This window comes from Emiliania huxleyi (assembly GCF_000372725.1).
Source record: "Emiliania huxleyi CCMP1516 unplaced genomic scaffold EMIHUscaffold_66, whole genome shotgun sequence".
Taxonomy (NCBI): Eukaryota; Haptophyta; order Isochrysidales; family Noelaerhabdaceae; genus Emiliania; species Emiliania huxleyi.
This window is the reverse complement of record NW_005197053.1, coordinates 79,697-105,722: the sequence shown is the minus strand read 5'-3', so window position 1 is coordinate 105,722 and position 26,026 is coordinate 79,697. Positions and strand designations below refer to the sequence as shown.

Below are 26,026 nucleotides of genomic sequence, written 5' to 3'. Positions count from 1 at the left end.
TGCCCCTCACTACATCAGGAGCGCGAAAGGAAAGGCCCGCGCCGTCGCCATCGGCGCCACCTCCTCCCAGGCGTTCGAGGCCGGGTCGAACCGCTCCACCGAGTGAGCCGGCCTGTCAACCTCGTCGTCCTCGATTCTGCCGCCCACGGCGTACAACTTGCCTTCCAGCGCCGCCACCCTGGCACCGAAGCGAGCCAGCGTCAGCGGCGCCACAGCCTCCCACGCGCTCTCTGTCGGGTCGTACCGCTCCACCGAGCTGAGGAAGCCGTTGTTGAAGCCGCCCACCGCGTACAGCTTGCCGTCGAGCACCGCCACACCGTGAGACTCTCGCGCCGCCGTCATCGGCGCCACCGCCTCCCACGCATCCAGCGCCGGGTCGTACCGCTCGACCGAGCTGAGGTGGCCGTCTTCGACGTTCAAGCCGCCCGCGGCGTACAGCTTGCCGTCGAGCACTGCCACGCCATGGTCGCTCCGCGCCGCCGCCATCGGCGCCACCGCCTCCCACGCGTTCGTCGCGGGATCGTACCGCTCGACCGAGCTGAGGAAGCCGTTGTTGTACCCGCCCACAGCGTACAGCTTGCCATCGAGCACTCCGACAGCGAGATCATACCGCGCCTCTGCCATTGGCGCCACAGTCTCACTTGAATTCGTAGCAAAGTCGTAAAGCTCCACCGCGTTGGAAGTTGCGCCGTCAACCTCATTCATGCCGCCCACCGCGTAGAGCTTGCCATCGAGCACCGCTATGCGGAACAGCGTTCGTGCCGACGGCATCGGCGCCACAGCCTCCTCCTCCCACGCGTTCGTCGCCGGGTCGTACCGCTCCAGCGAGTTGAGGAGCTCGCCTTCGCTGTCTTCGCCGCCGAACACGAGCAGGCGCGGCCTCTCGCGCTTCTTCAGCGTCTCCTTCCAGCCGCGGCGCCACGCGCGGCACGTCCCCTTGACGGCGTGCTCCTTGGTTGGCAGCTGGGCGAGGATGTGCGGGGCGAGGTCCGGCGAGAGGAGGACCTCGGAGAGCACCCACTCGGGCTGCTCCACGAGCCGTGCGGCGTGCTCCTCCGCCACGCGCAGCGCGGCGTCGCTCGCGCCCGCCTGCGCCTCGATGATGGCGCACAGCTGCTCTGGCGAGAGGCCCGCGACGCGCGCTCCGATGCGGTGGGAGGCCATTTGCAGCGGCGAAAAAAATAACGTCTTCGGGGACACACGATTCCAGAAATGGTTGTGTCCCCGCTCCTCGCTCGCCCGGGCGGAGGGCATGGCCGCGGAGGAGGCGAGTACGCGCTGCCAGGCCTTCCGCAGACAGCCTCTTGGGCAGACTGAGGGTCGGCTTTGCGTGGCGCAGCCCGTGCGCTGCGCTGCGCAAAGCTGCGTATGCGGAGGGAGCATCCTGTGCTTCCACCGGGAAGTGCGCACCTCCTGCAGCTGGTGGAAGGCCGTGCCGCCGCTCGCCTGCTCCGTGGACAGGGCGGGGAGGCGGTGCCGCAGCGCCGCAGCGTCCGCTGCACGCCGGTGCAGCACTCTGCTGCCTGGTGGGCAGCATGCTGGTGCTGTGCGCGACGTTTTCGAGGCTGCAGTGGCGCTGCACCGCAAGCCACGGCGAGTGGCACGCAGCATGCGCGGCGCCGCGCTTGGCCCGGACAGCGCCAGAGAGTGCCCTCGATGGGCCAGCCTGCGCGGCGCGAGCGCCGCACAAGCTGACGCATCGTCTGCCATTCTCTGGTCGACGGCGGTCAATCTCACGATTGTCGATCAAAACCGGCGGGCTTTGTGACGCCGTTTACGCAATCGTTTTTGGCTTCGCTTTCTCTTTTGCTTGTGATAGTACTAGCACGCGCCAGTTCGCACCTGTGTCGAGCCTGTCTGCTGTGAGAGAGAGTTGTTTTGTTTAAACTCTTTAGCGGCGACGGTGAGGCCGCCGGGGCTCGCCTATACCGGCTAGTGTGGAGCTCTCAGTGTGGTTGCGTGTTGTACTAGTGATGCTGCACTAGGCGGCCCGTTTTTAGCAAAAACCAGATACCACATCGCGTGTGGTCATCGAAAAACCGCATGTTCGCCCGTCTGGGACCTCTTCGTACGGCTCCAAAAACCGCTCCTTAACGACGACTACGCGGCCCGGCGGTCGATCTGCGCCTTCTCAGTGGTGGAGGGGATGTGGGCGGTACGTGCGGACCGCGTGGTGTTGCGACGGTTTGACGAGTGCGAATCCCAGCGTCGACTCTGCGACCCCACGGAGCCTCTGCTGCTCCGGGGGGGGGGGTCTGCAGACCACCGACCCGGCCGAACTTCAGAGTGGCGGTGCTCCTCAAATACCGCTCAAACGCCCACGATGTTGTGCAGGGGACATATGCTGATGATCCTGGCCCGATTGGTTCGCTCAGAAAGCTTCTGGGCGATCGTTAAGGTTCGCTCCCCGCACACCGGCCCGGAGTTTGGGCGGTACCCTAGAATGGCAGCCCCTCTCTGGGGTGTTGCATAGGTGGGGAGTCTCCCCCGCCGGTCTCCTCCTTCCCATTTTTCGCACCGGTCGGCGCATGAACCCGCATGCGGCTCTGCAAAAGTAAAAAAATCAGCTTATTTCCAGGCGCGTTCCGCCTTCCGGGGGGCCAGGGTGGAGCATTCGTCATCCAGTGCGCAGTGCCAGTGGCGTCACCGGCTCTAGAGAAATTTATAATAATTTCGCAGTGGGGTTTTGACACATAGTGCAGGCGGTGGGACGGGTGGGAGGTGGCGAACACAACCAGCAACCACCGCGCCGGTCCCGGTCCCGGGGGTATAAACCGTATAGACACACCGCAGACACGACAGGGGTAAAAATACGTACAGCGCGAGAAAGGATGCCACGGCCAACACGCCTTTTGGCGCGTGCGCGCCTCGCCCCCCCCCCCCCCCCTCCCTCCCTCCCGGGGTACCTAGGAGTACGCCCCCTTTCCTGCGGTACCTACCCGCAACTCCAACCGGCCGGCCGCAACGCGACATCCGCATGAGCCGGCCACATGATGCATGGTGAGACAAGCGTCGCAAGTCGGCGTGGCCAACCTCTCCGCCCAGAAGTCGCCGCCCGCGAGCGCATGGACAGGCATCTCGCGCGCGCGTGCCCGCCCCGCCTCGCCGCCGCCCCTCTCCTTCACACCTCCCAGACCTGCACGCCGCCGCCGTCGAAGGCGACGGAGAGCGTGTGCCGAGACGCCTCGGTGGGGGCGTGCAGCTGCAGGTCGGACGGCACGCCCGGCGTCGAGATCTTGCCGAGCGGCTCGAGGGCGGGGAGGCCAAAGAGCAGCACCTGGAGAGAGGTGGGGAGAGGCGGGGGGAGGGGGGGAGAGATGGGGAGAGATGGCTCGAGGGCGGCGGGGCCGAAGAGCAGCACACCTCGCCGCGCTCGCCGCACGCGAAGGCCGCCGCGACCAGTCCGCGTGGCGAGAGGCCGCCGCATGTCATCATGCCGGGGGCGTCGCGCGGGTCGGGCGGCCACGACGGCTCGACGGCGCCGGGCATGGAGCGGATGGTGCGGATGGAGCCGCCGCTGTCGGTGCGCGAGAAGATGACGAGCAGCTCGCCGCTCCAGCAGACCTCGAAGGGGGCCCCGCCCACCCCGTCGCCGACGTACTCGCGACTGGCGACCAGCGCCTCGGACTCGGCCTGGATCTCGTACAGGATGACCTGGTTTGCGAGAGAGGGGGGAGGGGTGGAGAGACGGGGGGGGGGGGGGGGGAGCAGATGGCCTCGACCTCGTACAGAGACACACCTGCGTCAGCCTCCCCACCTCTCCCCATCTCTCCCCATCTCTCCCCATCTCTCCCTACACCTCCCCATATCTCGTACAGAGACACACCTGCGTCAGCCTCGGCGCGGAGGTTGGCGCCGCGAGCACGGCGAGGTGCCTCCCCCCGCCAGAGAACTTGAGGGCGGAGAAGTGAAGCCCCTCCACGTCCGCCTTGGCGCGGGGGGTGTGGGAGGAGGCGGTGAGTTGAGCGAGGGAGGGCGGAGGAGTCGAGAGCCCCTCGACGTCCCCGTATCTCCCCGTATCTCCCGGAGCCTTGGCGCGGCTGGGCAAGCTCTTCACATCTCCCCATATCTCCCCATATCTCCCCGTATCTCCCGGAGCCTTGGCGCGGCCGGGCAGGCTCTTCATCGACCCTCCCGCCGACCGCTTGGGCAGCTTCAGCTTGAGCGCCGTCGACCCCCACTCAGCCGCCTCGAAGCCGCGAGATACCTTGATGGTGGAGGTGGAGGCGAGCGCGAGCGCGGGCGCGAACAGCGACGTCCTCCAGTCGCCAGCCGTGACTGGCGACGAGTGCTTGCCCGACCGCCCAGACGTCGACACCTTGGCAGGAGAGAGCAGCAAGCCTTGTCCGGCTCCTCCCCGGCCAGCAAGGAGGTCGAGCCGAGCTGCAGCCGAGGTGCAGCCGAGGTGCAGCCGAGGTGCAGCCGAGGTGCAGCCGAGGTGTGGCCGAGATGCAGCCGAGGTGCAGCCGGCAGACGGCACCTGGCTCGAGACGGAATCCCACACCGCGAAGGAGCCGTCCTGCAGGCCGGTGGGGAGAGGTGGGGAGAGATGGGGAGAGGTGGGGAGAGGTGGGGAGGGGTGGGGAGAGGTGGGGAGAGGTGGGGAGAGGTGGGGAGAGGTGGGGAGAGGTGGGGAGAGGTGGGGAGAGGTGGGGAGAGGTGGGGAGAGGTGGGGAGAGGTGGGCAGATGTGGGGAGAGGTGGGGAGAGGTGGGGAGAGGTGGGGAGAGGTGGGGAGAGGTGGGGAGAGATGGGGAGAGATGGGGAGAGATGGGGAGAGATGGGGCGAGATGGGGAGGTATGGGGAGAGCTGGGGGAGGTATGGGGAGGTATGGGGAGGGATGGGGAGGTCTGGGGAGAGCAAGGAGCCGTCCTGCATGCCGACGGCGAGCTGCCCCGCCATCGACCAGCAGGCGGTCGTCGGGTCGAACTCCTTCTGCTTGGCGGAGGAGGACCTCTTGAAGAGTCCCCCCTCCCGGGTCATGCCCGTCCACATGTTGAGGTTCCCGCTCGTCTCGCCTGTGAATGATACTACAGCACACTCATTGTGTGCAATCGTTGTGTGAATGAGACTGCCGCTCGTCTCGCCGTTCCAAAGCGCGACGCCGGAGCCGCGCAGCGCCACCGCCAGGTTCTTCCCCGAACGAGGGTCGAAGCGCAGGTAGACGCACGCCGCGAGCGGGAGCGGGTTCTGCAGCAGCACCGCCTATCAGAACCCCTCCTTATGGATCACGAGCCTGCACTCCTGCTACGAGAGGTTCTGCAGCAGCATTGCCTTGTCGGCGCCGAACACGAGCAGCTTCGAGTCCGAGTTGACCACCGCGAGCTTGCGCAGCGTCGGCGAGTAGCAGTGCGCCAGCGGAGTCATGTTTGGGCGCGACGAGGCGCCCTCCGCCGCACTCACCTCCAGCAGCAGCGTCGGCTGCACCGGTCCAAGTCCGGCCGCCGCCTCCTCGCTCGCCGCCGCGTCGGCGTCGCCCACGACCACCCGCTGGTGGTCGACGTACTCGAGCAGCGGCAGAGGCTGCGACAGGACGGAGCCGTCCGAGCGCGAGACGAGGAGGAGATCGGGCGTGTGCTCGAGCGCGGTCAGCCGCACGTCCTTGGGCGCCTAATGAATATCATTGAGGGGATGACTATTGGTGTATGCATTCGGTCAGCCGCACGTCCTTGGGCGCCTTTGGCAGGGCCACCTCCTGCACCGTCCGCTTCCCCACCGGGTCCCACAGCGCGACCTTGGAGGAGTCAATTGATTCATCAATCCATCAATCACACTGAGCTAATGGGCTAATGGGTCCCACAGCGCGACCTTGGACGAGTGCGCGATGGCGACGTGCCCCGTGGCGAGCACTGCCGCGGTGACGACGCCCGCCTCGGTCACGGCGCAGCTCTCCTCCGTCAGCGTGAAGAAGTCCTCGTGCCGCAGATACTGGAGCAGCTTGACGCGGCCCGTGGCGCACACGACCGCCAGCGTGAACGGGCCGAGCCAGAGCGCCGCCTGGAGCGACCCGAGGCTCGGCGACGGCTTGACTTCCCCGACCGGGGTCAGCACGCGCATGGCGCCGTTCTTGGCGACGCCCCCCTCCTTGACCGAGTAGATGCCGAGCGAGCGAAAGACGGACGAGCCTGTTCACAGCCGCAGGTGTGAAGAGACGCCGTTCACAGCGTGAGGCCGCGAAAGACGGACAATCCGGCAAAGGCGGCGAGCATTCGGCCGTCCGACGAGAAGGAGACCTTTTGGAAGCCGCCCGACACGCCGGCCGCGAGGTCGAGCTTGGCGGCGGTGCCCTCCCAGCTCGCGTTGGCGATGGGCGCAGAGACCTTGAGCTGGGTCGCCGACCCGAGCGCGAGGGACGTTCCGTCCGGAGTCCACGCGCCGCAGGTGATGGCATTGCGGTGCTTTCCTGGAAAGTGCGTGCGCGACATGAAGGTCTCGTTCGAGCCGAGGTCCCAGATGGCGAAGTTGCCGTCGGCGAGGCCGAGCATCAGCTTGCCCGCGTCGGACCAGCAGGCGAAGCAGGTGTCGAAGTGAGAGTTGCGCTTGACGAGAGAGTTTTTGAGCACCTTTGTGGAGAACTGCATCCCCTCCCACTGCTGCACGTTCTCCGGCCTCGCGGGGAACCAGAGGAAGGCGCCGCCCAGCCGCTGCACCGCCGCGAGAACCGCGCCTGTTCACAGCGCGAAGTGTGAAGGCACGCTGTTAACAGCCGCTGCACCGCCGCGAGACCCGCGCCCGACTTTTCCCAGCCGAGGAAGATGGTGGTCCCCTCGGCGGGGAGCTGGACGCGGTAGAGGAGCTGGCCGGTCTTGTCGATGATGCGGAGCAGCTGCGACCGGTCCACCACGCCCAGCATCCCGCGCGGCTCCGAGTACGACCAGTACGCGCCCGCATGCCCCTCGCCCGCAGCCAGCAGCTCAAACGCCGCACCGGCTGCGGCGGGCGGCGGGCGCGGGGTCTCCTTGCTGGCGGAGCGCGCGGGCGGCGGAGCGCTGGGGCTCGACTGCAGGGAGCTCTCCGGGCTGAGCGCGCTCGAAGAAGAGTCTGTTCTGCTCTGCCGGCGGTTCAGGTTGGCGGAACGCGCCCGCGCGAGGCGCGCCTTGTACGCGCTCTCCGGAGTGCTCGACTCGCCGTCGCTGCCAAGCAGCGAGGTCTTCTGCGACCTGCGTGGGGAGAGGGGTCGGTCGGGTCGGATTGGGCAGCCGACGGCTGCAAGCGCGTGGTAACCCACATTGAGCTCGCGCTTCGCAACGCAAGGTCCACCGTCGGGCACCGGCAAGTAAATTCTTTTTTTTGAGAGCGCCTTCGTTGTTAATAATACAAGCCCAAGGTCCCTGGTAGCAGCCATCACTCGCACACACACGCCGCACTGCACCGCGCGCCCGCCCGCTGCCCCGCCCCAGGCGGGAAAGAGATGGGGAGATGGAACAGCCCGAAGGAGGAAGCACAAGCACGTATGGGAGGGTTCAATGATGCGCCACGCTGCCCGGCGTTTCTCACTTTCCGGGACAGCCCCGCCCTTGCGAGGCAGGAAAGTGACGGCTACCCCGTACGCCCTGCAGCCTGCTACTCCGACGCCGACTGCCGATTCCCCCCTCCCCTTCCCCCCCTTCGAATTCGTCGGCCCCGACAAGCTGCCCGACGTTGGGCCTCCGCCCTGCACGCCCCCGCCCCTCTCCGCCCCGCGCACACACCCCGACACACGCCCCCGCCCCTTGCCGCCCCGCGCACACACCCCGACACGCACATACAAGACAAACCCGGCGTCCTGCTCTCAAAAGAAAAAGAAAAAGGGAATGAGGAGACCAGCGGGGGAGACTCCCCGCCTATGCAAGCCCCAGAGAGGGGCCGCCATCGCCGAAGCTGTGCCAAAGCATAACTCCAAAACCCGCAGCGGCCCAGGGGGCCTTGGGGGCAGCCTGCCGGACCGCCGCTGCACGGGGCTAGGCACCAGAAGATGAGTGGAATTGATGAATTGGGCCGGTGTCCGTGCCTCCCCTCTATACGTCAGAGTGGGACCTACGCCGCGCCGGGTAAGGGGCGCGCCCGGTCCTCGACGGAGCCGCGCGCCCCAAACGACCCAGGCGGCGAGTAGTCGTCCTCGAACCTTCGACATGTAGTTGCCCATAGTTAGCGCCCGCCCGCCCCCCCCCCTCCGTCGCTTCGCAAAAGAAAAAACAAAATAAAAACAAGCAAAAGAGAAAGCGAAGCCAAAAACGATTGCGTAAACGGCGTCACAAAGCCCGCCGGTTTTGATCGACAATCGTGAGATTGACCGCCGTCGACCAGAGAATGGCAGACGATGCGTCAGCTTGTGCGGCGCTCGCGCCGCGCAGGCTGGCCCATCGAGGGCACTCTCTGGCGCTGTCCGGGCCAAGCGTGGCGCCGCGCATGCCGCGTGCCGCTCGCCGTGGCTTGCGGTGCAGCGCCACTGCAGCCTCGAAAACGTCGCGCACAGCACCAGCATGCTGCCCACCAGGCAGCAGAGTGCTGCACCGGCGTGCAGTGGACGCTGCGGCGCTGCGGCGTCGCCTCCCCGCCCTGTCCACGGAGCAGACGAGCGGCGGCACGGCCTTCCACCAGCTGCAGGAAGTGCGCACTTCCCAAAGGAAGCACAGGATGCTCCCGCAGTTTACGCAGCTTTGTGCAGCGCAGCGCACGGGCCACGCCACACAAAGCCGACCCTCAGTCTGGCCAAGAGGCTGTCTGCGGAAGGCCTGGCAGCGCGTACTCGCCTCCTCCGCGGCCATGCCCTCCGCCCGGGCGAGCGAGGAGCGGGGACACAACCATTTCTGGAATCGTCTGTCCCCGCCCCCCGCTCTTTTTTTCTTTTTGAGCTTAGCCTTCGATGTTATGAAACAACGCAAGGCGGACATGGCATATCGCTCTCGGGCCCACAGACATCCCGCACACTCGCCGCACTCCCGCAATTCTTTTTTCGCAGACGCGGCGCGGAAAAGCAGAGGGCGGCGGCGGGCGGCGGCGCAAAGGGACGGAGAGAGAAGAGGCTGCCCTCGACCCACGGTGCATATGCATGTACGAAGGTCGTACACATCATAAAACGTATTGGTGTATAAGCTCTAACACTCACACGTAATTTGGGGCCTGGAGCCCTGTTCACGCGCGCGCGAGACGTGCAGACAGGGTTGCCAGGTGAGAGCGAATGGCGCGGTTCACGCCTCGCACAACAGAGAGAGAGATGCGCTCTGCATGGTGGGTAGTCTCTAAGCTCTGGGCCCTTCTCAACGCGTGTATGAAGAGAAACAAGTTCTGACTACTGTCGAGGTGTGCAAGCGTGCATAAGTTAGGGTGGCGCTAGTGGCGCACAGGGCAATCTAACAGGGCAAGATTCGCGTGCCTGAAGTGCAGCGTCCCGTTTCTTCGTTGTACTCGCCGTCGGGACCATACCCCCCCCCCCCCTCGCCCCACCGCCGGCCGCCTTCCACTGCTAGCTCCAGGACCGCAGGAGGCTGCAGACACGCACACTAGATTACGCGCGGATGGCCGCCAATCAAGAGAGGCTTGTATCTTAATTCTTCAAGGCGCACACAAGGGCACGCCGAATTTCCGCGCCGGGGCTCCGCCCCCCCGGACCCTGCTGACCGAGGGGACAGGGGTCAGCTCCGCAAGCTGGCGAGGGGAAGGGACCGAGGGGGGCTACACAGACCGTCGACCAAGAGGGGGGTCCCCAGAACGCAGCAATGGTGGCGCTGCGGACTCCCGTCGCACTCGTCGCAGCGCTCATCCTGCCCGTGGCAAGAGCGCTGCCGGTGAAGCCTTCGGGCGCCTCTGCGGATCCCTCGGCGCAGCCACGCGCGGAGGGCGGCGACCAGGCCACCTTCCTCGCGAGCATTGCACTTCCAGACAACGCCGTCGAGGTCTCCTCGGTCTCGCCGGCGGCGGAGGGCGCGCGCGACGAGGTGCAGAGAGAGGTCAACGCCGTGAACGAGGCGCTCCAGTCCGTGGGGAGCTCGCTGCAGTTTGACCCGGACCTGCTGGCGTCCAAGGTGCGAGTGGGGTACGGCCCCGAAGACGCGCTGCAGGATTCGGAGGCTGCGGTCACGGAGGCCGCGCAGGCGGAGATCGGCCGCGCCTTTCGGATCGCCTTCAAGCCCATCTTCAAAGAGGTGAGCGACTCGGCCGAGCTCCGCGCCTTCATCGACACGGTGATCCTGCAACACAAGGACGACGCGATCGACCAGGCGGCGGCTCGCCCGCGCCCCGCCCCATGAAAGCACCCGCCGCACACCTCTATACGCGTCGAGTTTACAGGGCGGCAGAGCGGCGACGATGAGGTTTGCGCACCGCAGGTCAAGACGACGGCGGTCCCGATGGCAATCATGGCGGCGGTGCCGCTCTCTGTCCTTGTGGCTGCGGTGCTGGTGCTGGTGTACCGCGCGGGCTACGATCAGGGGCAGAACAGCCACGTCGTGCGCAGGCGGAGCAGCTCCTGCGAGGCAACGGGCGAAACAAGAGAGAGCTGCAAGCGACTAGAGAGGGGGCTGTGAATAGGCTGGAGCAGTTCCTGGCGAGCCACGAGGGGGAGGGGGCGGAGCGCGAGCCGGAGAAGGCGCCAGGCGGCCCTGTCGCAGAGCGGGGCTCAGCAGCGCGGGGCTTCTTTCCAGCCTCAGGCTCCGTCGACCTCCGCCCCTCGCTCGCCTCGATCCGCGACTCGCTCGCCGCGCCGGCGCCGCCCCCCGCGAACTCGTGGCGCTGGTCGCAGTCGGTGTCGCAGCTCTGGGGAGGCGCGACGGCGCTCGCACCACCGGCACCGCGTGCGACGCTGATATGACGACGTGCGCCTCGAGCGTGTGCGTCTCTCCTCGCTCGTCTCTCTAGCTACTACTGTCTACTGACGTACGGTATTTCCCCTTACTCCTTGCGTCTCTTGCTGTGGTGCATGCACTGGCGCACAAGCCACAACCACATCAAGAATGAAGAAAAAATAATGTCAACCCCCGGGCCCCGCTCCCGCGCACCCGCGCACAAATTGCTCGCTCTCGCGTCTCCTGTCCCGTCGCCCCGCATGCTCATCGCTCCATGCCACACAGCATAACGGTTTCGGTGCAGCGGCATCTCTCCCGCGGCCCCGCAACTGGCCACAACCAAGATAACAATCATGCAACGCGCACATGCGCAAACACAAGATGGCCACCCTCCTCCCGCTCGCGGGGCCGGCGTCGCGCGCGCACGGTGCCTTGCCCCAGTCGCCTGTTCAGTGCAGCGCCGTGCGCGATGGCCGCTCGAGAGTGACCCGCACCGACGGAAGCACCTCCGGCCTCGTGGCGGTGCCATCTTTGCGCACGATCCTCGTCGCCCAGAAGCCGTCCTCGCCACACGGCGGCAGCGTGTGCGACGGCCGCTCCACCTGCAGCGAGGGCAGCAGCGGGAAGGAGGCGCGGTCGTAGACGCTGCAAAAGACGAGATGTTCCTCGAGCAGCGACGCGGGCAGCTCGAAGCGCAGCGAGTACCCTTGCTGCGTCGCGCCGTACAGCCACTGCGTCTCCGGGTTGCCGACGGGCAGGTAGATGGCGCGCACGGCCTGTTCACAGCTCCAGGCGTGAAGAGACGCTGTTCACAGCTGGGAGGCAGGTAGATGGAGCGCACGGCCTCGGCCGACACCATGCTGCGGCAGCACAGCAAGACGTACGTGTGCCTGTTCACAGCTTGGAGGTGTGAAGAGACGCCGTTCACAGCGCCTCGCCAGAGCAAGACGTACGTGTGCCACTGCAGCGCCCAGTGCAGCGGCGTCTCGTACGCACCCTTCAGCCTCGCGTTGAAGCCGAGCCGCTCGCGCTTGAAGACCACCGGCGCGCCCCGCGTCACCTCCACCCCGTTCATCCGCACGCGCGGCAGTGTCGCCGAGGCGCAGCCATCGAAAAGGTACGGCCGTATGGTGAGCTGCAGGGCGCCCGCCGTCCGGAGCGTCAGCGCCAGCCACTCTCCGCCCGTTGGCGAGGAGGCAATCGAGCCGAGCGTCTGCTGCCGCCCGTCGTAGAAGATGACCTGCCACGAAAATCCGCGCTGGCGCACATTCTCGACCTCGAAGGTGGCCTCGCCCTCGGGCGGGTCCAGCAGCCACAGGACGTGCACATTCGTGTGCGTGTTCCACCGAGGGGCCCAGCAGATGGCGGCGAACACCGTCAGCCGCGGGATCCGGCCGGGGTCCTCGATATTCTCGTGCAGCTTGTCGACCCACGTCTCGTCCACGCCACGCCGCGCCGCCTCGAAGGAGCTCATCATCGGCAGCACGAAGAACTTGGTGGTCTGGTACAGCACGTACGACAGCAGCGCGAGGGGCGCCTCGAGGGCGAGCAGCAGCCCGCCCATCCCGCCGCCGTCGGCGGCGTCGAGCGTCGGCCCAAATGCGCGGCGGTCCAGCTTGCGAAGGAGGACGCGCGGCAGGAGGAGGAGCGCGTACAGGACGCCGAAGCAGCAGTAGAGCGGCGCGGTCAGGATGCCGACCAGCGCGCCGCGCCAGGCGAGGCTGGCGAGCAGGCTGGCGAGCACCACTGGCGAACGGGGCAGGCGCTGCGACATAGCCTCAGACAAAACGACATAGCTTTATACAGCCAGCCAAGGCGCAAGGGTTAGGGTTAGGGTAGGGTTATGGTTAGGGTTAGGGTGAGGGTTAGGGTCAGAGAGTTCAAGCCGTTGTGCAGCTCCTAAGAACGGGCCGCTTCGGGTCGGAATGGAGGAACCAGCGGTCCGTTGACGCGAGCTCTCGGTGAGAATGCTCCGAGTTATTTGGGTTAAGGGTTAGAGATTGCGACCGAGCTCAGGCTCGCCGCGGCGTCGGAGGACGCCGCCGTCGCCTAGACTCCCCTGCGTCACTACGTGCCTCCCCGTCTTTGTAGCCTGGCGTTTGTGCCCCGTTTGTGCCGCGTCCCGTGCCCCCGAGTTCATTTCATAAAGGGTTAGGGTTAGGGTTAGGGTTAGGGTTAGGGTTAGGGTTAGGGGTAGCTTGTTGTCGTCGTGCCGATAAGACAGAGACACGGGCAGCAGACGCGACCCAATCGACGCACCAGAGCATGGTTGGGCGTGTGAGCCGCCATCTTGGACTGTGAGGCGAGCATTTGCCACCGGGAGCTCGCCGCCGCCCCTACACCGCCGCCGCCGCCCTCCCGACAGCGCCGCCGAGTGGCCGACGCCGTGACGGGGGATACCCATCACTGAGCCGACAATGCTACGGGTAGCCCCAGGGTGGCGCCCACCCCCATGCCCTCGGGCACTTGCCTGCGCCCTCGCGCACTAGCCCACGCCCTGCCCCGCAAGATCTCACTCCATCCCGGCCTGTGGCATACTCGGCACCCCCTTGCACGGAATCTGAGCGTGAGGGAATCTGAGTGTGAGGGAATCTGAGCGTGAGGGAACCTGGGCAGTGCCGCGTAGTGCCGCGTAGTGCGGCGTGCGCGGACGTGCGCGGGCGTGCGCGGGCGTGCGCGGGCGTGCGCGGGCGTGCGCGGGCGTGCGCGGGCGTGCGCGGGCGTGCGCGGGCGTGCGCGGGCGTGCGCGGGGCGTGCGCGCACGTGCGCGCACGTGCGCGGACGTAGTGCCGCGTGCGCGCACGTGCGCGGGCGTGCGCGTGCGCGGCGTGCGCGGGCAGGGCGCAGGCAAGTGCCTGAGGGTATGGGGGTGGGCGCCACCCTGGGACTACCCATAGCATCGTCGGCTCAGTGATGGGTATCCGGGGAGATCCGCCCTCTCCCCCTCCTCTCCCGCCCGCGCGGGGCTGTCAAGGGCTGCGCGCTGAGCGTTGCACGCCCCCCCCCCCCCCCCCCCGGACACACACACACACCCGAAACCGTGATTTTTTTTTCAGAAATGGTTGATATGTTATGAACGAAACACCGGCGCTGTGTCCTTCGATGCTTCTGCAGCTGCTCCGCCTGCTTTCGGCCCTCGCGGCCGCCGAGGGCGGCGGTGCCGTTCTCATCGCGGGCGCCGTCCGGATCGAACCGGATTCCGCCAGCCCTTCTCTCTTCGCTGGTCTCATGGTCGCTGTCCGGCAGCTGGTCGAGACGAGCCTCGTGCGCGCAGGAGCCTTTGTGCTACTCAGCAAATCCACTTCGCTCAAACCAACCGTCCGCGTGGCCACCGCCGCGCTGTGCTTCGGCAGGGCGGCCGCGTCTCCCACGGATCCACAGCCGTGTGGCTGCGAGGAGGATGGCGTATCATTCTGTAATTTTGACAAGGGCTCAACCGGCATTTGCGAGCTTTGTATCAACTATGCCAACCGAGCCTCCTGCTACGACGAAGGCCTCCCTGCCCCTGGTGCTGATGATTGCGCTGAGCGCTGCTTTGATCGGCCGCCCGCACTGCCACCAACGCCGCCGTCGCCGCCTTCACCGCCGCTGCCGCCGCCCTCCCCGCCACCGCCGCCTTCGCCGCCGCCGCCACCATCAACGCCGCCTTTACCGCCTCCATCGCCTCCACCGCCGCCCTCCCCGCCGCTGCCGCCCCAGCCGCCACGGGCACCGCTCCAGCTCACCGGCCCGTGCTCGCTCACCGACAGCGGCTCGTGCGCCGTGTCGCCAAACTACCCGAACAGCTACGACAGGAACGAGGCGTGCACCATCAGCGGCGTGCCGCCGGTCGGGCTGGAGACGGTCGCCTTTGAGGTGCAAGACGAGATGAGCTGCCGCTACGACTACCTCACCGTCAACGGCGTGAAGTACTGCGGCACCTCTGGGCCGCAGGGCGTGGTGCCGGAGGACGGCGTCATCGAGTGGAAATCGGATGAAAGCGATGTCGGGTCGGGCTGGAAGGCGCGCCCTGGGCCCTCTCATATCCCTTCCTTCACGTCTCTGATTCCCCTCCTCCCTCTGCCACTCAGATCTGCTGGGCAATCCGGCCGCCTTCACCGCCACCAACGCCGCCCTCCCCGCCACCACCGCCGCTGCCGCCGCTCTCCCCCGGCTTCGATGTCGCCGCGGCGAGCGAGGACAAGCTCCGCTCCCTGATCACGGAGGCTGCTGCCAACATCTCAATCTACCTGCCGCCCGGTGCGCACTTCAAGCTGTTCAGCCAGATCAGCTGCACCTCCACCATCAAGGTGACCGTCGCCAGCAGCGGCGAGGGCTCGACGCTCGACGGCCAGGGAGAGACCAGGCTCTTTTACCTCTCGGGCGGCTGCAGCCTCACCCTGCGGGGGCTGAACCTCGTCAACGGGAGAGGGGCGGCTGGGTGCGTCTGGGTCGATGGTGAGTGTAAGAAGGAGGGAGAGGGGGAGGAGGACGAGGACGAGGACGAGGACGAGGACGAGGACGAGGACGAGGACGAGGACAAGGAGGACGAGGAGGACGAGGAGGAGTACTGGGTCAGTGACGAGGCCGGCGGCGTTGTGCACGCGAACAGCGCAGGCGACATCGAGATCATCGACTCGACTATGACAGGGTGCTCGGGCTGGGTGCGTCGCGTAGCCTAGCAGCCCCGCCCTGCAGCGCCACATGGCAGCGGACTCAGATCCGGATTCTGCAGTCCCACCAATCCGAGTCCCACCATCCGCTGCCCTCTGTCCTCGCAACCGCAGTCTGGCGGCGTCGTCGCCGCGTATGAGAGCGGTGCGGTCTCGATCATCGGCTCGACCGTGACGAGCTGCTCGGCTGAAGATGTGCGCCGCATAGACAGAGCTAGGCTCTCCATGCAGTGGGTAGAGAGATGAAGAGGGCCACGGGTGCCTCACCCCGCTCTCTCCTCGCAACCGCAGTACGGCGGCGTCGTCTTCGCGTCTGAAAGCGGTGCGGTCTCGATTACCGGCTCGACCGTGACGAGCTGTTTGGCTGACGAGGTGCGCCGCAAAGATAGAGCTAGCACCGGCCACCGCACGGCAGCGAGGCGAGCGATGGAGAGGGACACTGTTGCCTGACCTCCCGCGCTCTCCTCGCTACATCAGGATGGTGGCGTTGTCTTCATTTACCCCCACGGCGGCGCGGTCTCGATAATCAACTCGACCCTGGTGGGGTGCTCGGCTCATGTGCGCCGCCTCCTCGCCTTGCAGCCGGGGGCGAGAGATAAGGAGGGACACGGCTGCCCCACCCCGCTCTCTCCTCGCAACCGCAGGGCGGCGGCGGCGTCGTCAACGCGGATGGCAGCGGTGCGATCTCGATAATAAGCTCCACCGTGACGGGCTGCTCGGCTGGCGATGTGCGCTGCGTAGTACCTGGTAGAGCTAGCAGCCGGCCGCACGGCAGCGGGGCGGGAGATGTTTGACCCCGCTCTCTCCTCGCAACCGCAGTCCGGCGGCGTCGTCTACGCGGAGGACAGCGGTGCAGTCTCGATAACCAGCTCGACCGTGTCGGGCTGCTCGGCTGACAATGTGCGCCGCGTAGCCTCCTGCAGCGCCGCACGGCAGCGGGGCGAGAGGTAGAGAGGGCCACGGCTGCCTCACCCCACTCTCTCCTCGCAACCGCAGATCGGCGGCGTCGTCTACGTGGGGAACAGCGGTGCGGTCTCGCTTACCGGCTCGACCGTGACGAACTGCTCGGCTCGAGAAGCTGTGCGTCGCGTAGAGCTAGCCGCCTCCAGCAGCGCCGCACGGCAGCGGGAAGAGAGGGCCACGGCTGCCTCACGCCCCGCTCTCTCCTCGCAACCGCAGGATGGCGGCGTCGTCCATGCGGAGCGCAGCGGTGCGGTCTCGATAATCGACTCCACCGTGAGGAATTGCTCGGCTTTCGTGGTGCGCCGCGTAGAATCCCTCCCTGCAGAGCGCCTCACGGCAGCGGGGCGAGAGATGGAGAGGGCCACGGCTGCCTCACCCCGCTCTCTCCTCGCAAACCGCAGCTCGGCGGCGTCGTCTACGCGCTTAAAAGCGAGTCCCTCTCCGTCGCGGGTGTCGACTTCATCAACAACAGTGCGGACGTCTCAGGCTCGGTGCTGTTTCTGCAAGACCTCGAACAACGTTCCTCGATCAGCGTCGCCTCCTTCACCGGCAACGACGGTACCACGATACAGACCGTCAACTCGCCGATAGACTGGGACTGCCGCTTGGGCCGCTGGATGCCGACTGAGGGCTCCCTTTTCGGCGACTTCAGCGCCCCCGAGTGCAACCGTTGCTCTGCTGGCTACTACGGGAACAGGAGCGGCCTCACCAACACCTCCTGCAGCGGCCAGTGCACCAGGGGCCACTTTTGCGAGGAGGGGACCGCCGACCCCGAGCCCTGCCCGGTCGGCACTCGCATGCCCGCCCTCGGCGCGGCGAGCAGCGAGAGCTGCATCCCGTGCGCTCCGGGCCAGCATCAGCCCCTCACAGGCCAATCGGACTGCCTCACCTGCCCCGCGGGCAGCTTCTCTCCCGACCTCGGCCTCCCCGCCTGCGACCCTTGCCCGCACGGCGGCTACTGCGAAGAGGCGGGCGCCGCCACCCGCATGGTCTGGGAGCCCTGCCCCGCCGGCAGCTTCAACCCGGCCAACGGCTCCAACTCGAGCGCCGCGTGCGAGCTCTGCCCCGCCGGGACCGCGAGCGCAACGCGGGGCGCGGAAAGCAGCGATGCGTGCGCGCCGTGCCGGCCAGGCACCGTCGCGGTAGCAGCTGGCCTCTCCCAGTGCGAGCTCTGTAAGCCCGGCACCACCTCTGGCGCCGGCAGCGACTCCTGCATCGAGTGTGCTGCAGGCGCATACGCCGCAAACCCTGGCCAGGGTGAATGCATCCCGTGTCCTCACCCCCTCAGCTCGGTCAATGGCAGCACCACCTGCTCATTTTGCATGGACGACTACTACCTGCGGAACACCTCGGCCATCATCTTCACCTCCCCAACCGAGTACTGCAAGCCGTGCCCGCCGAACGCTGCCTGCCCGGACAACACTACCCTTTCATCCCTCGTCCTCCCGCGCGGCTTTTGGCGCGCCAGCCCCTCCTCCGCCGTGCTGACAGAGTGCCGCCTCTTTGGCGGCAATGCCGAGGCTGGCAAGACGCGGTGCGCCGGCAGCGAGCCGGTGGCGAGAAAGGCTTCTCGCCGCCGGAGGATGGTGGAGGCGGGCTCGGACGCGTACTGCGCTTCGGACTTCAAAGGGCCCGAGTGCCGGCTCTGCGCTGCGCCAGACCACCACCTCGTCGACGGTGACACCTGCGAAGTATGCGCTCCGCGCGCCGCCGCTGTGGGCCGCATCGTAGGCCTCGTCCTCGGCCTCTGCGTCGCGTGCGGCTTGGCGGCGTGGGCCTACCACATGCCGTGGCGGAAGGAGCGCATCATCGGCCCTATCCTCCGCTTTGCAGACCGCTCCGTCAAGTACTACGTCGGGGTCGGAATGACGGCCAAGGTCAAGATCCTGTTTGGCTTCTACCAGATCTGCACCGTCTTGTCCTCCACCTACTCCGCGCGGCTGCCAGACAAGTACACGGGCTGGACGGACAACTTGGCCAACGTGATCTCCATCGACTGGTCTGGCTTTTTCCTGCCGGAGCAGTGCCTCGGCTACGCTCTGCGGCTCCTCGCCGTCGCTATCTCCCCCGTCGCCCTCATCGCCCTGCTAATGGTTGCGGGAATAAGCCTGCGGCTCCACTGCTGGCGAACCGCGCCGCCACCGCGCCCAAAGCTGTGGGCGGAGGCGGCCCTCGGCCTCCTCGACCTCACGCCCGCTGGCTTGGTGCTCATTTTCTGCTTCGTGCCCACCATCAGCGCCTCCATCTTCCGCTCCTGGTCGTGCCAGGCGCCGCCCCTCACAGCTGACTGCCGTTGCTCACAACCCCACCCCCCTCAGTCCTCGCAACGTTCTGCTGATAGGCCTACACCATCTCTCCGCCAAACGAGCCCCTGCAGCAGGTCTCCTACATGCGGCAGGACGCGAGCGTCGAGTGCGGCTCCGACGATCACGGACCCATCAAGAACCTCGCCATCGGTTTCATCGTCCTCTGGCCCGCCGGCTCGCTGGTCCTCTTCACGTCGCTCCTCGCCGCTTGCTACAAGCCGCTGCAGGCCAAGACGCCGAATGCTCTGACGCGGGCCACCGCCTTCCTCCACCGGGAGTACGAGAAGACTTGGTACTGGTGGGAGGCGGTCGAGCTGGCGCGCAAGCTCGTGCTGACCGGCTTCGTGCTGCTGGTCCCGGAGGAGCGAGCCTTTGTTCGCCTCGTGGTGGCGACGCTCATCTGCTCATGCTACGCCGTCGCGCTCGCCGTCGTGCGGCCGTACAAGCGGGTCGAGGACAACGTCATCGCCGTCGCCACCAGCCTCGTGCTCCTCCTCCTCTTCCTCGGCACCAACTGGAGCACCATCTTCCTCGGCATCCAGGAGCGGTACCAGGGAGTAGACCCCGCCGATGTCCTCGGCTTCCGCAGCCTCAATGTGATTGTCGACTCGATGATCATCCTCGTTGCAGTCGTGCTCGCCTTCTTCCTCGTCAGCGCCATCGTCGCCGCCCGTCGCGTCGCCAAGGTCCCCACGATCCGACTCGTCTCGACCAAGCAGCCCCCCGAGCTGAGCATCGGGACCGGCCTCACATGGCACCTCTTCAACAGCCACATCTGGTGAGTCATAGCCATGGAGGGAGAAGAGGAGCAGGACCCGGTATAGAGCCACAACCTCCGAATAGGTCGACCGGTCAAGACGCCGTCAAGGTCATAAAGGGCGAGCTCGAGCAGCTGCTGCCGGACATCAAAGTCTTTCTCGACGCGCGCACATGCTCAGCCGCGCTAGCTACACACACAGCCTCTGACGCACCGCGGTGTGCTCTCATAGGTAGATGATCTCAAGGATATCGGGGCGCTCGAGGAGTACATCCAGCGCTCGCAGGCCATCCTCTTCTTCCTCTCGCAGGGCTACTTCCGCTCCAAGGTTCGCCTCTTCCTCCCACCCCGCCTCTACCGCACCTTGGCCTTACCTCCCGCCTCTCCCGCGCCACAGAACTGCCTCCGAGAGGTTCGCTCGTCGCTCGAGAAGGACAAGCCGCTCGTCCTCGTCCAAGAAGCGGACCCTGAAAAGGGAGGCGGGACGCTGCAGGCGCTGCGCAACGAGTGCCCCGAGGAACTGCAGCCGGCCATCTTTGACGAGGACTGGCCGCTCACGATCTGGTATCGCATCGATGAGTTTCAGCTCGTCTCCCTCAAAATCATCGCCGAGGCGCCGCCGGCCTCAGCCAGCCGCTCCGCAGTCCTCTCCGTCTCCCAACCGCGACCCCCACTTGAACCACCCTAGGCGGTGCTCCTCTGTTCGCCCAACTTTCTGGACAAGACCTCCCTCCCGCTCTGCGTGTCGGGCGAGCCCGAGAGCCAGTCGCTCGCCTTTTCCAAACAGACCACGCTCTGGGCCTCGCCTGCCAACCCGGGGTCGCTGGAGCTGGCCACCGAGATCGCCGCCGTCTTTGCCGGTCTCACGATCTCCACCACCGATGATCGGCCGGCCAGCGCGACGCACATGCTGCTCTACCTCAACGAGGACAGCTTCGTCAGCGACGAGCGGCTGGCCGAGCAGGTCAAGCAGGCGCGCCAGGACAGGCTGAAGATCGTGATGGCGCACGAGAACGACCCCGCGCTCCGCGGCTGCCAGTTCTCGAGGTTTTTTGAAGTCACGCCGCAGGAGCGGATGTCCAACAGTGGCGCCCGTCCCGCCACCCCTCCTCCCCAACCCTCTCCCCCCCAAACGCCGCAGGAGCTCATCGCCGGCGGACTCTACAAGGACCTGGCAAAATCGTGCACCCCCGGCCGCCACCGCAGGGCGCGCGCCCCGTCTCCCCCACAGCGAGCTCCCCCCCCGCATCGAGCGTTTCGTGAAGAGGGGCGTCCCTGTCCGCAGGTGTCGCTCGTCCTTCTGGCAAAGAGCCTAGGCGCTACCCCCGCTCGGTCGCGGGCGGACCTCCTCGTTTCGGGCAGCGTCGCTGAGGGCGGCACCAGCCTCGCGAAGCGCAGCTTTGGCGGCCTCAGCCGGGTGTTCGCCAAGATGAGCAGCCGCAGCTCTGCGGAGGCGCGCGAGGTCTCTGGAGGCGAGGCGTCGTCGGTGCAGCAGGTCTGACCGGTTGCGCGATGTCGTGCGCATAACGTGCGAAGCGGCGATGACCTGCAAATACGGGACAATTAGTAGAGCCAGCTAGCTCAAACGTGGGACGTATGTGCGCGGCATTTACATTGCGTTCACGAGCAGTCCGGAAGGCGATTATCGTATGATTTGCGTCGTGCCTGTGCGCGCCAGCCAGGTGGAGAGGTGCTCCTCAGTGTTGCCAAGCGCGATGAAGTGCCCATCGGCACGGGAGGCAGCGCCTCCGCAGCGGGCAGAGCCGTTGCCCTTCGCGCCGGAGGGGTCAGGGGAGGAACGGAGTGTAGCACTTGAACTCCCAGCATGTGTGTACGGTACGTTACGACCCAACGATTTTATGAGTGGCAGCAAAGGGTGCGAAAAAAGTGAATGTGATTCCAACCTCGAGACCTCGAGAGATGATTCAGCCGGAGAAGCTGTGGCTCTCGCCGTCGTCGCCACCGCCCCTTTCTTGTGCAGCTCGAAAAGCTGTGGCTCGGTCGTCGCCTCGGCCCCTTCCCCGGCCATCGATTGATGATGCTTATCTATTCCACGTGCGTGTATGTGGCGATTCTCTTGCTCCAAAATGTGTGCGCCCAAGCTGCGACGGGGAGCTTCTCCAACGCTCCGGGCGCCGTGAGCGCGCACGGCTTATGTGCGAGCGCGCTCAACCCAAGCGGGCCGCACACAGAGCAGTGGCTCATGAGCCAGGCCGACTGCGAGTCGAATTGTCTCGCTGACCCCTCTTGCACAGCGTACGAGTGGGCGACGGTCGGCACGGACAGCTTTGGCTACAGCCGATGCGAGCTGCAATCGGGTAACGTCGACTCGATCCGCCCGTCAGTCAACCACATATGCCAGGTGAAGAGCAGTAGTAGTAAGCGACTCTTCGACACCCATAACCGACTCATAACCGAAAACAGTAGTCTAAGCGACACCCATATCCGACTCCCGCCTAGCGTCCATTCCAGGTGAAGAAGACGGGGCAGAGCGCGACCGCCGCGCCGTCGTGGTTGTCGTCGCCCATGCGCGTCATGAACAACAAGCTGCCGAGCAGCGGTGGCCTTTTGAAGCCACCGACGCCGGCGGAGAAGGCACGCAAGCTAGCGGGCTGCCCTCCGGCGCCTGTCAAGACTTGCCCGTGCTGTGCCTCTGTCGGGCCCGGCGTGGAGTTGGCCTTGGTGTGCCCGCAGAATGATCTGTACAACGCTGACCTCCGCAACGCCAATTTGGAGGGGGCCATTCTCGAGGACGTGAATCTCGCCTGCGCGGTGTTCGATGGCGCGCAGCTGAAGGGCGCCGAGTTCAAAAACGCGCGAGGCGCCGCTGTCTCGTTCCGCAACGCGAAGATGGAAAATGCGCAGGTCGGCGAGACGTCGTTCACCAGCCCCGACTTCACCGGCGCGCATATCAGAGCGGCCAGCTTCGAGTTGACCGTCTCTCCGGGCGCAATATTTGACGGCGCCAATATCGATGGCACCGATTTCAAGAGCGCGAGCCTCGACCGCGCGAGCTGGAAGGGCACGACAGGGATCATGTCGGCGTTGTTCGAGATGGCGACGGGGGCGCTGCCTCCGGGTGTGTCCACGGCAAACACCGGCTGACACCAAGACTGAGCTCCTCCCCTCTGCAGAATGTCCCTTGCCCACCCGGACGCCTACACTTGCCTGCCCGTCGCCACGCCTGACGACGGCTGAGGCGGCGGTCGCTGCCGCCAAGGCGAGGCGCGTGTCAGCGGCCGCTGAGAGGGCCAGGGCGGAGGCGGCCTAGCCGCGCGAAAAAGGACGCAGCGCAGTGGCAACCGGGACGCGGAGGGAGGGAGGGAGGGAGCGTAGTGCTACACTGGAGGGATTTTCTGGGTCTGTGGACTGTGCGGGTCGACTGACTCCTTTGTGACTGAGAGAGCTCGCGTCGGGGTGTGCGGTGATGAGAGTAATAAGTAAGGTCAGCTCGCGCGCGCTGTTCTGGCATCTGGGGAGAAGGCGCTGCTGCGGTTACACACCGGTTCGGTTGCGAAAAGAATAACGACGGCCACACGACACCCCGCGCCACGCGGACGCGCGAAACCGCTCAATGCGCCTCTTGCCACTCTCGGATCTGCCGGCGCAGCGCGTGGTTTGGGAAGGTGTGCGTGTGCTGGAGCGTCTCGCCCGTCATCGGGCTCGTCGACTTGGTCGCGAGCCAGCGCTCGATCTGCTTCCGCTCGTAGGAATGGCCGTCCGCCGCCATCACCGGGTCGCTCATCACCTCGGTCGTGATTGGGCAGATGAAGTCGGCCGGCGGCGGCTCCTCCTCCCTCGGCGGCGCCTCCGGCTCGGGCGGCTGCTCCTCCGCCACCCGCCTCTCCTCCTCCAGCCTCGCGCTCTCCTGGAGCGCCCCCGCCAGCTCCGCCTCCTCTGCTGCCGCCACCGCCTCCCCCTCCGCCTCCGCCTCCGCCTCCTCGCCTTCCGGCTCCTGCGACGGCCCGGCGCCGCTCCCCCCGCCCCTGCCCTTCTTCTTCTTCTTCTTCTTGGCCTTGCGCTCCTTGGCGCGCTGCTCCGCCTCCTTCTCCGCCTCCTCATCCGCCAGAAGCGCTTCCGCGTTCCGATCCGCCTCCGCCGCCGCCTCCGCCATCTCGGCCTCTCTTGCCGCCGCCTCCGCCGCCCTAGCCTGGGCGCGCATGCTCGCGGGCGAGAGGCGGAGGACGGTGGTCGTGGGGTCGAAGGCCTTGTCACCGATCTCGGCGGTGGTTGGCACGGTGACGGAGGGGAGGGCGGAGCAGCGCTCGAAGGCTTCGTCGCCGATTGAGACGAGGCCGGCGGGGAGGGTGACGGAGCTGAGGGCGGAGCAGCCGGAGAAGGCGCAGCCGCCGATGGAGGTGAGGGTGGCGGGGAGGTCGATGGAGACGAGCGAGGAACAGCCGAAGAAGGCTTCGTCGCCGATGGAGGTGAGGCCGGCCGGGAGGGTGACATGGGCGAGCGAGGAGCAGCCGGAGAAGGCGTCGTTGCCGATCGAGGTGAGGCCGGCGGGGAGGGTGACGGAGGCGAGGGTGGAGCAGTCGGAGAAGGCGCAGCTGGGTATGGTGGTGATGCCCTCCGGCACAGTGGCGTGCCCCTGCGCGTCGATTTGAGGCCGCACCGCCCAAAAGTTGATGGCCCGCACTGCTGCCTTCGCCTCGTCGTTGAGGGGGCAGTCGGAGAAGGCACCGTCGTCAATCGAGAGGCCATCGGGCAGCGGCAGCGTGATGGAGGCGAGGGAGTCGCAGCATTCGAAGGCGTCTTCGCCGATCGAGGCGAGGCCGGCGGGGAGAGCGGCGGAGGTGAGGGCAGAGCAGCGGTAGAAGGCCCAGTAGCCGATGGTAAGGCCGGCGGGGAGGGCGGCGGAGGTGAGGGCGGAGCAGCCCCAGAAGGCGCTGGCGCCGATGGAGGTGAGGGTGGCGGGGAAGGTGACGGAGGCGAGGGAGGAGCAGCCGAAGAAGGCTTCGTCGCCGATTGAGACGAGGGTGGTAGGGAGGGTGACGGAGACGAGGGAGGCCCACTCTCGGAAGGCGCTGCTGGCGATGGTGGTGAGGCCCTCCGGCACAGTGGCATGCCCCTGCGCGTCGATTGGAGGCCGCACCGCCCAAAAGTTGATGGCCTGCACTGCTGCCTTCGCCTCATTGTTGAGGGGGCAGTCGAAGAAGGCACCGTCGTCAATCGAGAGGCCATCGGGCAGCGGCAGCGTGACGGAGGCGAGGGAGGAGCAGCCCCAGAAGGCGCGCCAGCCGATGGAGGTGAGGCCGGCGGGGAGGGTGACGCGGGCAAGGGCGGAGCAGCCGTCGAAGGCGTTGTGGCCGATGGAGGTGAGGCAGGCGGGGAGGTCGATGGAGACGAGCGAGGAACAGCCGCGGAAGGCGTTGGTGCCGATGGAGGTGAGGCCGGCGGGGAGGGTGACGGAGGCAAGGGAGGAGCAGTTGCGGAAGGTGCAGCTGCCGATGGAGGTGAGGCCGGCGGGAAGGGTGACGCGGGCGAGGGCGGAGCAGCCGCAGAAGGCGCGCCAGCCGATGGAGACGAGGCTGCTCGGGCAGGCGACCGAGACGAGAGAGGTGCGGCCGCGGAACGCATCGTCCGGCAGGTGCGTCATGCCTTCGGGCAGCACCGCGTGCCCGTCGGCGACGACGACCTTCCAGCCGCCCACGTGCAAGGTCTCGGAGCCGGGAGGCGCGGCGTCGCCCGGTGGCGGCGCTGAAGGCGTCGAGGCGGGCACCACCATCGTGCGGAAACAAAGAAATGGAGGCGTCAATCCGTTAGGATTCTCGCCCGCTCTAGGCCAAAAAGGGCGGCGGGCACGTCTCGAGATCATGGTGCGCGCGCTCGCCCCACCCGTGCCCACGGCGGCCTGCGCGCGCGCGCGCGCGGTAGTAGGAGTAGGCTGCGTGACGAATCGCGCTGGTGGCTTGCCACCGGCTGCTGATCCACGGGAGCAACGACCCGAGCAGCCATACAATGTGCGCACATTGAAAATGGCGACAACAGTGCCGAGCAGCAGCAGCAGCACGCCCACGGCCCGAGCCAGAGCGAGGAGACGGAACGGCCGGGCCGACAACGGAGGCAGCGAGCAAAAAGGCAGCGCGGCGCGGCTCGCGCGCCGCGTGCGCCAAGCAGCCGAGGCTGCCGAGGAGGCCGAGGAGGCCGAGGAGGCCGAGGAGGCCGAGGAGGCCGAGGAGGCCCCCCCCTCCCCCCCGGCGACTCGAACTGGGAGCCAGTCGACGCACGAACGGAACGCGCGCGCATCGCCGGATATGTCAACTCGCAGCAGTGAGGCAGCAGCTCATATACAGTGGATTTTATTTAATTGTTTGCTGTCATTACTGGCGCCTCTGTGCGGAGTGAGGTGGTGGATAGGGTGGGCGCTCGCAGCCGTGGCGAGTGCCGCCCTCGCCGTGCGTCACGTGAGGAAGGGCCGAGGAAGGCCACCGCGCACGTCGGCCCCACGACACAGTGAAATAGTGACAGGAGCAGCACCAGCTGCAGAGCAGGCGCCTGACAGCCGCAGCAGAGCAAAACCGGAGGACCCCCCGCGCAGAGAGAAAAGAAGCGAAAAAGCCAGACGGCGCGCTCGAAAAA

General features: G+C 66.7%; 6 protein-coding genes across 6 annotated transcripts; 2 read left to right on the top strand and 4 right to left on the bottom strand.

The window, feature by feature from the left end:
* Positions 1–2,874: 2,874 nt before the first annotated feature.
* Positions 2,875–5,012, bottom strand: EMIHUDRAFT_452662 (hypothetical protein). The gene is made up of 6 exons (XM_005762794.1): positions 4,873–5,012; positions 4,481–4,519; positions 4,100–4,318; positions 3,827–3,928; positions 3,364–3,654; positions 2,875–3,277 (listed from the first exon to the last, which is right to left on the bottom strand). Exons 1-6 carry the CDS (start codon positions 4,993–4,995, stop codon positions 3,122–3,124), a joined length of 930 nt encoding a protein of 309 aa, XP_005762851.1. The 5' UTR covers positions 4,996–5,012; the 3' UTR covers positions 2,875–3,121.
* A 1,146-nt stretch (positions 5,013–6,158) lies between these two features.
* Positions 6,159–6,853, bottom strand: EMIHUDRAFT_215610 (hypothetical protein; the record flags this gene model as incomplete). The annotated part of the gene is made up of 2 exons (XM_005762793.1): positions 6,159–6,667; positions 6,727–6,853. 2 exons carry the CDS (start codon positions 6,851–6,853, stop codon positions 6,159–6,161), a joined length of 636 nt encoding a protein of 211 aa, XP_005762850.1.
* Positions 6,854–20,441: 13,588 nt separating this feature from the next.
* On the top strand, positions 20,442–20,942 carry EMIHUDRAFT_311721 (hypothetical protein; the record flags this gene model as incomplete). Its single annotated transcript, XM_005762792.1, has 3 exons — positions 20,442–20,526; positions 20,583–20,659; positions 20,727–20,942. The coding sequence occupies 3 exons, from the start codon at positions 20,442–20,444 to the stop codon at positions 20,940–20,942; spliced, it is 378 nt and encodes a 125-aa protein (XP_005762849.1).
* A 1,121-nt stretch (positions 20,943–22,063) lies between these two features.
* EMIHUDRAFT_57472 (hypothetical protein) lies at positions 22,064–22,465 on the top strand (the record flags this gene model as incomplete). Its single annotated transcript, XM_005762791.1, has 1 exon — positions 22,064–22,465. A coding segment is annotated over one exon (402 nt), but the record flags the coding sequence as incomplete, so codon positions are not given.
* A 550-nt stretch (positions 22,466–23,015) lies between these two features.
* Positions 23,016–23,222, bottom strand: EMIHUDRAFT_60190 (hypothetical protein; the record flags this gene model as incomplete). The annotated part of the gene is made up of 1 exon (XM_005762790.1): positions 23,016–23,222. A coding segment is annotated over one exon (207 nt), but the record flags the coding sequence as incomplete, so codon positions are not given.
* A 420-nt stretch (positions 23,223–23,642) lies between these two features.
* On the bottom strand, positions 23,643–25,172 carry EMIHUDRAFT_67686 (hypothetical protein; the record flags this gene model as incomplete). The annotated part of the gene is made up of 2 exons (XM_005762789.1): positions 23,643–24,494; positions 24,564–25,172. Coding segments are annotated over 2 exons (1,461 nt in total), but the record flags the coding sequence as incomplete, so codon positions are not given.
* Between the last annotated feature and the right edge of the window lie 854 nt (positions 25,173–26,026).